Genomic DNA, 14,494 nt, shown 5'->3' with positions numbered 1-14,494 from the left:
CTCTGTGCCCCACGACTCTGCCCTGCCTCTCACTCCTGCTGTCACTGCAGTTCCTGCCTCCTACTCCTGCTGTCACTGCAGTTCCTGCCTCCTCGGCAGGGCACAAAATGACAGCAGCTGGGCTCTGGGAGGGAGAGGAGAAATGAGGCAGCCATACAGGAGGGCTACAGCCAAAACCCCAGGGCAGCCCCTCCCGAGAGCACTGAAGGCTGGAACTGGGACGGCAGAGAACATGGGTGTCTGTGTGAGACTGTGAATTCTTGTATGTGTATGTGTGTGTGTGCCTATGTGTGAGACAGCTCCTACAGCTCCTCCCCTCACTCCTCCCCTCTTCAAAATCCGTCGCAAGTCAGCAGCCCTCTTAGCAGCATCTTTTCCACCGTTGGAAAAAAGGGAGTGTCCTTGTGTTTTCCCCGCAATTGTTTTGGTGGAAAGTGCTTGGCCCAACAGTGTCACTGTCCTGTGACCCTGGGCCCGTCTCTTTCTTTCCTTGGTCTTCTATATCTTCATCCGAAGGGACTGCATTAGTCCGTTTAAGGCGCTCTTCACCTCCATCTCTCCATGGAGTGGTTCCTCATTCCTGAGAAACAACTGCGTGGAGCGATTGAAAACTCAGAAGAGCGCGGAGACGTGACCCCGCAGGCTTGGAGCAAGAGCGGTCGAGTGGGCGGGGTCGGGGGGGGGGCGAGTAGGCTGTGGGCGGGGCCGGGGGCGGGACCCGGCTGGGGCCTGGGCCCGGGCCGAGGCTCCGGCCGCCGGCGGAGAGCAGCCTGCAGCTGGCGGGGGCGGGCGCGAGCCGGGGCTCGGTGCAGGCCCAGCTCCGGGAGGGGCCCAGCTGACTCCGCCCCCGGCCAGGAAGTGACTCAAAAAACTGTTCGTGATGTGGGGAAGAGAGGTCCCCGTTGGGTGAGGAATCGGGAAGGCCCGCCCAGATTCGGGCCCCCCGCCCTTCTTCCCTGGGCCGGGGGCGCGGGCGAAGCTGGGGCCGGCGGGCACCGAGCGGCGCCGGCGGGACTGAGGCCGCAGCGGGCGGCGAGGCGGGTAGGCGCGCTCTCCCCCGCGCCCGGGCCGCGGGAGCCAGAGGCCGCAGTGCAGAGCGCAGTCGGGGGGCGGCAGCCGCCAGTGGCTATGGGCGGGGCCCGGTTCGAACCCTGGGCCCCGCGTGGGGCTCGTGGCGCGACCGAGGGGTGCAGCAGACTGCGGAGGAAGGGGGAGGGGTGGGAGTGGCTAGAACCTTGGAAATGGCTGACAGGGGACCCAGAGGACAGCCCAGTTCAAGCCCTGGTGAGGATTCATCTTTAAGAGGCCGTCTTGGACCCGGAGATTGCAGAGACCCGGAGGAGAGGGACTCTTTCGTCACCTGTCCCCTCCTTCTGGCCTCCAGACCCAGCTGGATCTCCCCCCCCACCGCCCCGCCCCCGCTTCCTGCTCAGGGCTGTGGTCATTTTCCAAAGGCCACACACCCATCCCAGAGAGACAGCCTTGTTTATCCATGACTTGTCTCCGGAGAGAAGGCCCTTGTGTCCAGATAATCTGACATTCCCTCTCTATCCCCAGGCTGGACTGAAGTGCTGGTTACCGCTTGGGTTTACCAGTTTGGTAACTAGGTGCGACCTGTTGATAGCTGGTGTAGGCCAGGAGACCAAATTTGGGTTGAGGGGACATTGAGGCTCTGAGCTGCTTTCCCTCCTTCCAGGGCTGGGCGGCCAAGGAGCCATGCCTACCTGGGGGGCTGGCTCCCCGTCCCCTGACCGTTTTGCGGTGACTGCGGAGGCCGAGGACAAGGTGCGGGAACAGCAACCCCATGTGGAGCGCATCTTCAGGGTGGGGATGAGCGTCCTCCCGAAGGACTGTCCTGAGAACCCTCACATCTGGCTGCAGCTGGAGGGCCCCAAGGAGAACGCCAGCAGAGCCAAGGTGAACGCCTCTCCCTGACCCTTCTGGGAAAACAATGACTCCCTCCCCCGAGGAGGCAGAAGAGAGGAGGGGCTGGGGAGGATCTCCACTCTTTGCTTGTCTCACTGGCCCTGAGCTTTGAGGAGCTTCCAGACTCTCTATTTGTCAAGAGTTTTGGTTTCATTTCTGCTGCGATGACCCAGATTCTGCCAGGGCTTGGAGATAAGTGACTCAGTTCAAATCAGTTTTTACTCTTTGGGAGAGAAGAGATAATCTGGTTGGGCAGGCAGGCCCCACCAAGGAATTCACTGTGGGGTGGGAGGCCACACTGATTCCTTTGGAGTTAGTCAGGACTTACAGTAAGGCACAACCAAATACCATCCTTGTGGTCCTAGTTTGTTTCCTTATCTATAAAATGTGAATAATAACAGTACCCACCTCACTGAACTTATTGTGAATTAGATAAAGCGTGTAAAGCGTGAGTTCGGTAAAAGTTGTCAATGATGATTGTTATGATGGAAATATACAACACGCATACACACACATAGGTGTTTAGAAGAGACAGCCTTTTAACCAATTAATTATAACAGTTTCTGCCTTTTAACCAATTAATTATAACAGTTTCTTAAGTTGAGGCAAGTTCTAAATGGAAATTCAGCCACAGGCTGTCAACTGAAAAGGCAAAGAAGTGAGTTTCTCGCTCCCCTCTTAACCACCACGTTTTTCAGGATCTGTAGGGCTCCATTGCTCTCCTCAGGCATCCTGGAGCTCAGAGGAGAGCAGCGGCCCCGAAGGAGCTATTGGGCCACTTAGGATTCCAGCAGTCTCTTTTTTTTTTTTCCTACCTCCCCTCCCCACCTTTTCCCCCAGGAGTACCTGAAGGGTCTCTGCAGCCCAGAGCTACAGAATGAAATTCACTACCCACCCAAACTGCACTGCATCTTTCTGGGAGCCCAGGGCTTCTTCCTTGATTGCCTGACTTGGAGCACATCAGCCCACCTGGTGCCGGGGGTGCCCGGCTCACTGATGGTCAGCGGCCTGACCGAGGCCTTTGTCATGGTCCAGAGCCGAGTGGAGGAGCTGGTGGAGCGGCTGAGCTGGGACTTTCGGCTGGGGCCATCCCCTGGAGCCTCTCAGTGTGCTGGAGTGCTGAGAGAATTCTCTTCTCTGCTGCAGTCCCGGGGGGATGCCCACACAGAGGCCCTGCTGCAGCTGCCCCTTGCTGTCCAGGAAGAACTGCTGAGCCTGGTGCAAGAGGCATCCAGGGGGCAGGGGGCCCAAGCATTCCCGTCCTGGGAGTGGGGGAGCCCAAGTCTGCTGGGTGCTCAGCACCAGGGAGTCAGGAGTCCCCTGAGTGACAGCAAGGAGTCTCTGGACACAGGACCTGCAGGGTGGCAGGAGTCAAGGGGAGAGAGACGTGCTATGGAGAAGGAGGGGACAAAGCACGGTGGTCCCAGGGAGATGGATTCGGGGTGGAAGGAGTGGCCCGGGGAAGAGGCCTCGGAGAGACAAGTGGCCTTCAGGCCACAGTCAGGAGGAGGAGAGGCAGGGCAGGCAGTGCCTCTGAAAGGGAAGGCCCTGGGGAAGGAGGGGGTGCCTCAGGAAAGAGGAAGGTTCTGGGTCCAGGGCACGCCTCCTGGCACCCAGGGCCCGTGTCAGAAGGCAGCCCAGCCCCGGGGAGCCTCCCTCCTGCAGCGGCTCCATAATGGGGAAGCCTCACCTCCAAGAGTACCCAGCCCCCCACCAGCGCCTGAACCCCCTTGGCACTGCGGAGATCGAGGGGACAGAGGAGACAGGGCAGACAAGCAGCAGGTCGTGGCTCGAGGTCGGGGGTCTCCGTGGAAACGAGGCACCCGGGGGGGTAATTTGGTGACTGGCACACAGCGTTTCCAGGAGGCCCTCCAGGACCCTTTCACCCTGTGTCTTGCCAATGTGCCAGGCAAGCCAGACCTCCGCCATATTGTCATCGATGGCAGCAACGTGGCCATGGTGTGAGTACCTGGTGGGGCTGAGCGTCCTGGGGAGGGGGATGAGATGACGAGATGGGCAGTTGCATTCACCTTGGGGGTATGTGTGAAGTGGGGGGCAGTACAGCCAGGCTGCCAGGCCCCCCTGGGGGGTCCCAGAATGCTGACCCCTTTCCACTGCAGGCATGGCCTCCAGCACTACTTCTCCAGCCGGGGCATTGCCATTGCTGTGCAGTACTTCTGGGACCGTGGCCACCGCGACATAACTGTCTTTGTGCCTCAGTGGCGTTTCAGTAGGGACTCCAAGGTCAGAGGTGAGTTGGGATGGGTCTTTTTTTTTTTTTTTTTTTTTTTTTTTTTTTTGCGGTACGCGGGCCTCTCACTGTTGTGGCCTCTCCCGTTGCGGAGCACAGGCTCTGGACGCGCAGGCTCAGTGGCCATGGCTCACGGGCCCAGCCGCTCCGCGGCATGTGGGATCTTCCCGGACTGGGGCACGAACCTGTGTCCCCTGCATCGGCAGGCGGACTCTCAACCACTGCGCCACCAGGGAAGCCCCTGGATGGGTCTTTTGTGTCCGGGGATGGGCCCTGCTTCCACCTTGAGGATAACCCCATTGTGCTCCTCTTTCTCTAGAGGGTCACTTCCTGCACAAGCTGTATTCCCTCAGCCTGCTCTCCCTCACTCCCTCCCGGGTCTTGGATGGCAAGAGGATCTCTTCCTATGACGACAGGTACTTGCTTCTTTCTTGGTCACAGGCTGGACATTCAAGGAGCCAAGTGGGAGACTGAGGGAGAGACAGAAGCTCCTGACCCTTCACACTGTCTGTAAGCCTGAGTCGTGGGACAAGGGTCAGTTCTCCTCCATGTGCCCCTGTGATTGGGGATGTAAACCTGCCCTGCAGGCAGGATGAGATGGATGGTGGACAGCTCTGTTTGTCCACTCATCCTTCACTTTTCACTCATCAAACTAAAGGATGCCTCATATTTATATAGTGCCTTACTGTCTAGAGAATACTGGTTTAATGGAAAGATGGGAAAGCCAATGACATGAATAGCTGACAAATGCCTCTTACAACCTAGATGTCCAAACACATAGAGAAATTCCCCAACCTTCTGGAAAAACCAGAATAAATGTTCAAAATAACGATAAATGAAGAAACACATTCCATACATAATAAGACTGTACAAAACATGGTATAATAAAAGACAGTGAAAGATCACTGGTCTTAGAATTTGCAGGTCTGGATTTGAGTCCCAGGTTGCACAGTCATTGACTGTGGAGTCTCTTAGTGGATTAATCTCTTTGTCTCAAGGTCCTCTTCCATTTATTCATCCTCCTTGTGAATGTGAAAAGAAGCTAAGGTATGTGTTTGTCTCACTCAAGGTGCTGGGCAGGAGGGCAGTGATATTCCTTAGTTTTTCATGGATCCAATCAAGTGTGGCAGAGGGCCTACCTCTTGTACAGAAGTGGAGACGGAGAGTCAGAGTAGTTAATTTTCTTGGCAAAGGCTATGAAGTAGCAAAGGGAAAATGAGAACTTAAAGCTGCTAGCTGGTTTAACTGAAAAACATGGGGCACATTCCTTCCCCAGTGTGCACACAGTGTGGGAGATGGGCGGATTTTAAAAGCTAACTAACCGATTTTAAAAAACTAGTGACAAATTCTTTATTCTCTAGGATTTTCGGTTTTAAATTAAAAACAAGTTTCCAAACTGAAGTGATTATATATTTTGTTTTTTCAAATACTTAGCTCTTACTCCCTAACAGGAAAATGGTATTCTACAAAAAGTTCACGTTCTCCCGATGCTATTCTGTTTTATGTCTAGATTTCACAGGTTATCTGCGCTATGGAATCTTCTTTACACGCCAGCACTGACACAGTTAAAACTGAAGGTTGAGTCAGTTGTAATAAATTTTGAAGGCACATGTCTGTACAGTGGTGTACGTCCTGATAGGCCGACAGCACAATATGAATTTGGAATTTTGCCTAGTTACAGTGAAAAACACAGTGGCACGTAGCACAGGCCTACTGAATACTGCGGAACAACGTATGATGTAATGTGATAATAGTAAAATATGCTTAACTTGAAAATACTTTTTGTACATTATATGATACCATATACATTTTTATGTCATCTTCTTAATTTGTTTCCCAGACAGAAACTCAGAACCAGACACCTGTCACACCGAATCCTGATTACTAGTCCCCTCTATACCACAATGTCTTTCAAATACTGACTGCCTGCTTAGTACTAGGTGCGTGGCCTGCCGAAGGAAGCAGGAATGCAGGGAATCAGGGAAGACCTGATTCTCGACTTCAGAGAGCCCAAAGAAAATGTAAACCAACAGTACAGAATGGAGAGGAAAGGGATCCCCCTTCTGGCTGGGGTTCTGTGGGAAGAGAAAGCTTTGAGAGCTTTTGTTGATTGATTGACAAGGACATGGGATGCGCTGGAGCTCTAGGTTTTAAACCTGTTAAAAAGGACTCACCTCATGAGTCCTACCCTAGTCCTGTGGAATCAGAATTACTAAAGTGGGGCCCAGGCATCTATTTTTTTAAAGTTCCCCTGGTGGTTGTGTTCATCACTGAGGTTGGGGAAGCACCTTCCAGATGGAGGGAATAGTTTGAGAAAGATGGAAGTCGGACAGCACGGGGCATGTTTGAAGAACAGAGTGTAATCTGATCATTGATTTTGGCAGGAGCTGAGTACAGCAGGGAGTGTGGGGTGAGATAAGGCCATAAGAGTGGCTTGGAGCTGGGTTCTAGATGGCCTTGGCTGCCAGGCCTGGACATGTGGAAATATTCGGTAGATAAAGGGCAAGTTTGGAAGACTTTTGTGTAGGAAGAGCATATTCTCTTGGGGGAGGTCAGGAGAGACTGGAGGGTGGTAAGTGGCTGGGGGCAGGGGACCCCCTCATCAGGAGGCTATGCAGTAGTACCATGCTTGCGATGTCCAGGTAGCTCAGATGGTAATGGTGGGACTGGAAAAGAAGGAAGCAGAGTGGAAAGCCTTTCAGAGGAGGAGCATGATGGATCTGTGACTGATTCATGGGGGCACGGTGGAAGAAGACAGAGCCAGAGCCAGATCTTTCTGTTTCATGCTAATGAGGCACAAAGTGTTGAGTGGAGGATTGTGGTGACTTGAGGGGATGCTATTGGGGAACCACGATGGATTCATCTTTCATGAGTTTCCTTTCTAACCCGTGGCACCTGTATGCAGTCAGTCACCCGGGGGCTGGATCAAGGTGAGGGGGCCAGAACTCCATCACCGGAAGTGGGTCACGGGAATCAATAACGCTCTTTGGGGTTGGGACCTTGGAGAGTCCCAATATGGCGGCCGTGGTTTTCGTGACAGGTTCATGGTGAAGCTGGCTGAAGAGACCGATGGGATCATTGTCTCCAATGACCAGTTCCGGGACCTGGCAGAGGAGTCTGCGAAGTGGATGGCGATCATTAGAGAGCGGTGAGGGAGCCCTCCCCTGAGCACAGGGCACGGACTCAGACCTTTCTCTAAAACCAGCTCTGCTCTGCCACCGGGTGAGGACTCTGGGAAGGGGCTGACATTGCTTTGCGAAGGATGGTAGCTGGCAGCTTCTGATGGTGTTGGTCTTAACTGTCCGGGAGGTGGGCAAAGGCCCCTCTGTGACCACACATTCTCTGTGCCCATCCAGCCTGCTGCCCTTCACCTTCGTGGGAAACCTCTTCATGGTGCCTGATGACCCACTGGGGCGAAATGGCCCCACACTGGATGAGTTCCTGAAGAAGCCGGTCAGGTAATGCCTCAGACTCTCCTAGGCAGCCCTAGCTTTTGCTCTGCAGGAGCCTTGCAGGCCTGGAGAATTAGGGGAAGAATGACCTCAATCTGGGCCAGCTTTATTCTGTAGTAGTTCAAGTTGCCTTGGGCTTGGCCCAAGGAATCCTGACTCAGACCCTCCTGGCTGGGAGGGAAGCTCCTGTTTCCTGTTTTCCCTAATCAGTGTGTTGGACGGAGTTATTTGGAAGGTGCTTGCTTTTACTTATGGCCAGCTGCATTGAGCATGCCCTCTGTTGGACATAAAGTGATTAATTTATTAGACTAGAACTAGATAGTGGCAGGTTCACCTTCCAGGTTCCGAAGGAACAGGCCATCTTCCCTTCAGAAGTGGGTTGATACTACCCCTCAGTGGTCAGTTTCTGGAACTTCAGGGTCACTCCCCAGAGCCCAGACTAGGCAGGGCGGTTGACTGGGAGTGGAGAGCAGGGAGGCCCACTGGGCTGTCACCTCCCTCGAGGATGCTCATCAGTTCTTCCTGTTCCCTCTGCTTCTTCCCAGGGCACAGGGGTCTTCTAAGGCGCAGCATTCTGCCAGGGGCTTCACAGAACACAGTAGTCAGCAGCAGGGGAGAAAAGAAGAGGAGAAAGGCAGCGGTGGCATTCGGAAGACGCGGGAGACAGAGCGGCTCCGGCGCCAACTGCTGGAGGTGTTTTGGGGCCAGGATCACAAAGTGGACTTCATCCTGCAGCGGGAGCCGTACTGCCGGGACATCAACCAGCTCTCTGAGGCCCTGCTCAGTCTCAACTTTTGAGCCTCACCTGTCTGAGTGACTGCCACCCCGTCAGCTCCAGCCTCATCCAGCTCAGCTCATTCTGTGAGGGTCCCTCTGCTGCTCAGACCCTGACCCAGTCTCACCCTGAGTTGGTGCTTTGTGTCAGGGAAGCACCAAGGAAGCGCATTCGTGTGTGGGGAATGCTCTTGCCTGGGGCACTTTGGGGACAGGTCTGTAAGGTGACCTGATCTCATCTTGAGTCAGGACCTCAACCAGCTCTCAGGAGGTTCTGCTCAGCCTTAACTTCTTAACCTTGCTTTATGCAGGGTTTCTGTAGGGAATGGGGGCTGCTGGGAAGGGTGGGTCTCGGAGATGGGGACTGTCGGCCCCTCCTCCACGCTGAGCTGGGGATGGAGGCTAGGGTGGGTGGGAGGGGAATGTAGAACAGGTGGCCAGGAAGCTAAGCCTTTCCTCCTCCTGGCTGCTGCTCTGATGGCCAGAGGACAGGACGAGTCCCAGGCCTGGCTGGGCTCCTGGGCGCATCAAAGGGAATGCTGGGCCCCGGAAAGGCTAGTGTTACGGGGTCTGGGTCATGGTGGGGCAGCGGGGAGCTGGTGGAGAAGGCAGAGGGAGACTTGGCTTCTGGTCTCAGCTATGCCTGCCTGTGACCTTGATTGATCTTGGTCTTTACTTCCGCCTACAAGTCAGGGGTAAAAAAGCCTGTTGGGAGGAGAGATGAGAACGTGGAGGGAAGCTCCTTGGAGGAAAGGTACTTGGACCAAGCCTCAGGTGTGTCTGTCTGTGGTTGCACAGGCTTCCTAACCAAAACCTCACTTTTAGAGAGCTGAGGGTCCTCTGTCCCCAGGACCTGTGCCCTAGATGTTTTAACACTGCATCCTCAGTATAATGTGCCCTATAATGGCTGCGTCCCTTTTGGGCAACCCCCCCCCCCAAATCCACATTTACAAAACGGTTAATTAGGGGTGACTGTTTGCATTACCAGAAAACTCTCAGGGTTCCTTCCTATCAATGGCAGCTCTCCTGTTGCATTCAGGTGTTTGTTTACAGTTGAACGAATGTGTCAGAAAGTCCGCAGTCCCCGGTTAATGCACTTGCTCGAGCGTTGAGCAGTCACCAAACCAGCGAAGCCATGTTCTGCGAGCAAAACGTTCATGTGACCTGACCCTAGCATCTTCTTTACAGAACATATATGTTGCATAAAGCGAGACCCACTTCTGCTCTGTGTGTGCGTGTATGCGGATGGGAGGGTTTATAGAGTTTGTATCTAGAGGAACCAATCTGGAAAACGAAAATTGAAGAATCAGAGTCAGAAGGTACTTGACTGGCCACCAGACCAGCTGCTGTCACCTCAGGACATTCTCTTTCCTCCTTGATTCTTACAGGTCATTGTCCTGTATCTGCTTGAAATCCTCCTGTACCAGGGAATTTACTACCTCCGAGGCAGCACATCCATCCGTGGACAGTACTAGTCAGTCCTTCCTTTAGTGCATCCCCAAATATGCTTTTCTGTTACTTCTACCTTTGAGGCCAGTCATTCCATCAGGAACAGTACAGAGCCAGTCAACTTCCTAAAGAGTCCAAAACCAGATAAAGAAGTGAGACAGGTGTTCCTGGCTTCTGTGCTGTCTGGGCCCTGCAGCAAGCCCCTGGACATGGCCCTCTTTTTAGGCTGATTTCTGTTCCCTGAGTGGCACAGGGAGTTGAAATCACCCCAGATCCTTGTATCAGCAACTAGCATGTGGATCTGAATGATGATGGAGAGGGTCCTAGGGGCCCAGTGTCTTTGCCCCTCCCCATTGCTGAGGTCCACCACTACACTGCACTGAGCTGGGCTGGGGGCAGGCGAGTTGGAGAGGCTAGTCAGGGTGGTAACAGTGATTCAAAGACAACCCATAGTCCCCTCGGAAGAAAGGAGATTGGTTATTATGGCCTGAATTGGGGGCTAGGGGAACTGCTTCTGGTCAAACTGTGGCAGAAACCAGGGTCGAGAAAAAGGGAGAGGCTCCTTGATGAATACTTGGGATTCTTCTTCCCTGAAAGGATTGAGTTTGTAACTTTTGATAGGTTCCTTGTACCTTTCACTTTCAATGCTGGTGGGTATGCAGTGGGCTCGAGGTATCTTATGCCCTTTTGTGCTAGGGATCCTGGTTGACTTAAGTGGCCCCAGACAGATGAGAGGCAAGTCCTTATCTTTTGACAGTCCTAAACTTTGCACAGCTTTGTCCTGCTGCAGCCCGATGAACTGGGGCCAGTGTGTGATTGCTTTATCAATTCACGGCTGTTCAGTGACAGACTGAAGGCTGTCCTGGACTTGGACCTTGTCCCTTCCTCTGCTGGCATCCTAACGGCGCTGTGTGAAACAAGTATGCAGGGTGACCGCAGAGTCCACTGGAAATGGATCACCGTTCTTCTCGCCTCTACCTTTGTCATAACCTCGTGCCTCAAATTTGTCGCCAACTCTTTTGGCAATGGAGGGACCAAGAAGGGAGATGTTGCACATTATAACTTTCAAAACCCCATGTAAAGTAAAGGGTCTCCTAGGATGGCACTCCTTGAGATAAATTTCAGAACCTAGGCCAAAGAGATGAGCTGAAGCCAGTGAGATAATTTATCTTTGTTGCCTGAACTGCAGAACATTCTCTACACAGCAAAAAGGAGAAATGGGCCAGGAACAGGACATGCAGGGAAACCAAGCTCGGGAATTTATTTAGCAGCAGTTGAAGAGGTTAAGGTCCCAACTCGATGAGACTGCAGCCTTGAAACAGCGGACCGTCTCTCAGTTACATGAGGTGTGGCAACAGGACAATGGGAAAGAAAGAGGACTCCCTAAGAACCAGATGGTTTCAGGTTTCAAGCAGAGGAGATCCTGAGCTCATTGTTTCTCATTAGGAAAGCCCCCGCTGAGGGACAGGCCTCAGGCCCTTCCTTGAGCCTCCCCCACCTAGGCTATGACTTCCTTCAAGGCGGCCGCCAGCTCTGGGAAGGAATACTGGTAGCCAGCAGCCAGTGTCCGCCTTGGGACTACCTTCTGGCCCTCCAGCAGCATGACGGCACGTTCTCGCCCAAAGACAGCTTGTACCACCGTGCTGGGGAGAGGGATGAGGGCTGGGCGGCCCAGGGCTGCGCCCAAGGCCCGGGCAAACTCAGCGTTGGTAGTGGAGGAGGCTGGAGACACTCCGTTCAGGACCCCTTGCACGTGGCTTGCTTCAAGGGCGTGGGCTAGGATTCCTGCCAAGTCTCTGACGTGAATCCAGGGGAAGAACTGGTGGCCTGAGCCGATGGGGCCCCCCAGGCCCAGGCGGAAGGGCAGCAGCATGTGACCAATGGCACCGCCTCCACGGCCCAGCACAACCCCTAGAGCGGGCAAGAAGGACGGTACAGGAAGGCCCCTTAGTCTCCAGGCAGTCCCACTGTTCCTCCCTGCTTCCCCCTCCTCACCTTTTCCCCACGCTGACTGCTCTGTGGCAGGCAAGGGGCGTGGCTCTCTTTGGGATGTCCCGCCCTCCCACCTGTAGGTTAGCTAGAAGTGGAGGCATCCTCTGTAAGCCCAGCTCCCCTTATCCCCCCACCCTCCCAGCCCGGAGAAGGCATTCCAACCGTGTCTGATACCCAGGGCCCTGGTTCTCACCGGAGCGCACCACCACTTGGCGTGTAGAATCTCCAGGAAGCCTCGCTGCAGCTTCCCATTTGGTTACAAGGTTGGAGAAAAAGTCAAAATCCCCTCCTGGGCTGTCCTCATCGTACTCGGCAGTCAGGCTGGGCTGGTAGTAAGCTGCCGGTGGAACAGCACTTGTTTGCTCTGCGTGTCCTTGGTCCTGTCTGGCCCTTTGCAGTCAAGGCTCCCCTTGGCCTCACCCTCCTTGGCCCTTGGGATCTCCCCACGGGAACTCAGAGCCATGGATATTTCCCCCTTGATCTTCTCCATGAGTTGACCTGTTCCGGCCCTGGAGTCATTCTTATCTTTCGTTATGGGGCTAAGCTGAGGTGCTGGAGTGAGAAGCTAAGAATAAAGACTTGGGTGCCAGACTGCCTGAGTTTTAATCTCAGCTCCACCATCTATTAACTCTGACTAAAGGCAAATTACATAACGTCTCTGTGCAGAATTTTTGCATCTTTAAAATGGGAATAATAGTACCTACTGCATAGGTTTCTTGTAAGGATTAAATGTAATATGTGCAAATCACTTAGAATAGTGGCGTGTGTGTGTGTGTGTGTGTGTGTGTGTGTGTTTGTTATTTGGTCCCAAAGGTAAAATACAAGAATCAAGAATTCTGTTCCTAAAGAAATGTGCTATAAGAAATAAGGGACCTGGAAGTAGGTGGGACTTTCCCTGGCACTGGGAGCAGTGCCACTCCCTTCACTTTCTCTGAGGTCCCCATTTCTCAGTGAAAGTACACAAAAGTCAGGAGAAATATGCATGGAATGAGGGCCTAGGTAGATCCCCTGCTTGGAAAAGACCAGCACTCTGGGGCCTGAGATGCTCCTCACTGTGCTCCCTCCTTTCCCTGGCTAGTCTAAGGGTTGGTGGTGTGGGACATACCTACACCTGTGACTAAGACCCAGACCTGGGGGGATTGTGGGGCTTTGGCAATGGCTCTAGCCAGCATTTGGGTGGTCTCCAGGCGGCTGCTGAGAACCTCTTTTTGGAAGGCTTCATTCCACCTGCAGGAGAAACAGGGGAAATAAAATGCCACTAAATACATGTACATACCCTTCCTTTCCTCTCTTTCCCTGGGGCCCATCCATATCCGTTTCTAATAAAACCCTGCATTGCAGCTTAGAGGAATGGTCCATCTCTTCTGTAGAAGGAAAAGGCACATCTACTTTGGGCATCCTGAGTGCGGAGCAAGGTCCACCAGCTGAGCGGGAAGAAGGGCAAGTGGCTGTGGAGGAGTGGGGGTGGGGGAACGAGCAGTCCGGTATACGGGCTGAGTTCTCAATCTGGCAGTCCCATTCTCCACAGCTCACAGGTAATCCTCAGAGTCGGCCCTCTCCTCCCTCTGCTCTGAAGGATGTCAGCTTCAGGGCCCGGCTGACCTGCGGAGAGGGTTGAGGATGTTCTCTCCCGCCAGATTGACGGCGGCATCGCAGCGGGGCAGCCCCGACGTAGCGAGCTCATCCTGTTGGAGAAAGCACAGTGCCCGCGAGCCCTCGCCCTGCGCCACCAAACTAGGCCCCACCCCACCCCCCATGCTTCCAGAATTTGGACATACCCACGTGATCCGACCGGCCCCTGGCTTTCGGGAGACCAGCGTCACTTCGTGGCCCCTGGCCTTCAGCAGCTGGGTTAGGGCTGTCCCAATGAAGCCCGTTCCGCCACCTGATCAGAAAATGAGAGGTGTTTATCCTCCCGGGGGCGCCTTCCGTCCCCACGTGGCCCCCTCTTCCGGTGCCCTCCCATCTGACGCCAGACTTCTCCCCTCCTCGCCCCCTCCCCGCGATGCAGAGGTGACACAGGTCACAGAGTTTAGGGAGATTCGGCTTCTAGGGCTCTGAGGCCAAGGCCAGGTTGCCTGTGCGCGAGATGGTGCCCTCTCTCAGAAACGGCCTCCTAGCCCTCAATTTCTGGCTATGTTTTCTTTGTACAAACCGGCCTCCTCCCACTCCCCCTTCCTGCCCTCCCTCACCCACAAGAACCCTCATAGCGACCAGGACCTAACGCGCCTGCGCAAGATTTAGAGTCCACCTCTCCGACGACTGCAGCCTTTCTGCGCATGCGTCTTTCGGGAAGCGCCCTCCACTTGTGGGGCGGGTAGGACTGGGCGTGGTCCTGCCTGGCGACCCGGAAGAATTCGTAGTGAACGCTGTATATTTCACTGCAAGGAGAGGCGGGGATCTTGGCAAGGAGGCCGGGGGGTGGGGAAATAGACTGAGGGGGCGGGGAAAGAAGGGGAGGAGGCGGAAGAGGGAAGGTTTTAGTGTAGAAAAAACCTTTGACCTAAAGCCCGAAGGTGCTCAGTCCTCCGAATTATGGCTGTCTCTTCAGTTTGGTGGATACGTAGTACAAGAGAATCCGTCCAGAGGTACAATGGATTTCTCTCTACCCGGCCTATTATTTCACCTTTTCTTCTCCCTGTTCCGGCTC

At 54.2% G+C, this 14,494-nt stretch overlaps 2 protein-coding genes across 8 annotated transcripts; one reads left to right on the top strand and one right to left on the bottom strand.

Annotated features, from left to right (window-relative positions):
• Positions 1-161: 161 nt before the first annotated feature.
• Positions 162-9,625, top strand: KHNYN (KH and NYN domain containing). 2 transcript variants are annotated; one of them, XM_065871909.1, is made up of 8 exons: positions 162-238; positions 1,697-1,917; positions 2,767-3,887; positions 4,047-4,177; positions 4,497-4,593; positions 7,218-7,325; positions 7,534-7,635; positions 8,175-8,427. In XM_065871909.1, the coding sequence occupies exons 2-8, from the start codon at positions 1,717-1,719 to the stop codon at positions 8,425-8,427; spliced, it is 2,013 nt and encodes a 670-aa protein (XP_065727981.1). In that variant the 5' UTR covers positions 162-238; positions 1,697-1,716. The 2 variants fall into 2 exon arrangements, with proteins under 2 accessions (XP_065727981.1, XP_065727980.1); XM_065871908.1 differs by lacking the exon at positions 162-238 and adding an exon at positions 866-1,041 and having other exon boundaries at positions 8,175-9,625.
• Positions 9,626-11,013: 1,388 nt separating this feature from the next.
• On the bottom strand, positions 11,014-14,117 carry SDR39U1 (short chain dehydrogenase/reductase family 39U member 1). Of its 6 annotated transcripts, none has more exons than XM_065872094.1 (6): positions 14,037-14,117; positions 13,623-13,729; positions 13,447-13,529; positions 12,950-13,071; positions 12,038-12,181; positions 11,014-11,763 (listed from the first exon to the last, which is right to left on the bottom strand). In XM_065872094.1, exons 1-6 carry the CDS (start codon positions 14,050-14,052, stop codon positions 11,351-11,353), a joined length of 885 nt encoding a protein of 294 aa, XP_065728166.1. In that variant the 5' UTR covers positions 14,053-14,117; the 3' UTR covers positions 11,014-11,350. The 6 variants fall into 6 exon arrangements, with proteins under 6 accessions (XP_065728166.1, XP_065728169.1, XP_065728167.1 ...); XM_065872097.1 differs by having other exon boundaries at positions 11,351-11,637; positions 14,037-14,052; XM_065872095.1 differs by having other exon boundaries at positions 11,351-11,763; positions 12,956-13,071; positions 14,037-14,052.
• Positions 14,118-14,494: the final 377 nt, after the last annotated feature.

This window comes from Phocoena phocoena, chromosome 2, assembly GCF_963924675.1.
Source record: "Phocoena phocoena chromosome 2, mPhoPho1.1, whole genome shotgun sequence".
Classification (NCBI taxonomy): Eukaryota; Metazoa; Chordata; class Mammalia; order Artiodactyla; family Phocoenidae; genus Phocoena; species Phocoena phocoena.
This window is presented reverse-complemented; position numbering and strand designations above follow the sequence as displayed.

What these genes read in the sequence shown, in the direction of transcription:
- KHNYN (XM_065871908.1), top strand. Translation starts at nt 1,717, where the DNA reads ATGCCTACCTGGGGGGCTGGCTCCCCGTCCCCTGACCGTTTTGCGGTG. An exon ending in TAGGGACTCCAAGGTCAGAG is followed by an intron (nt 4,178 to 4,496) that starts GTGAGTTGGGAT and finishes CTCTTTCTCTAG; the next exon opens with AGGGTCACTTCCTGCACAAG. An exon ending in TTCCTGAAGAAGCCGGTCAG is followed by an intron (nt 7,636 to 8,174) that starts GTAATGCCTCAG and finishes GCTTCTTCCCAG; the next exon opens with GGCACAGGGGTCTTCTAAGG.
- SDR39U1 (XM_065872094.1), bottom strand. An exon ending in GGGCCGGTCGGATCACGTGG is followed by an intron (nt 13,530 to 13,622) that starts GTATGTCCAAAT and finishes TTTCTCCAACAG; the next exon opens with GATGAGCTCGCTACGTCGGG. An exon ending in GGTCTTAGTCACAGGTGTAG is followed by an intron (nt 12,182 to 12,949) that starts GTATGTCCCACA and finishes TTCCACCGGCAG; the next exon opens with CTTACTACCAGCCCAGCCTG.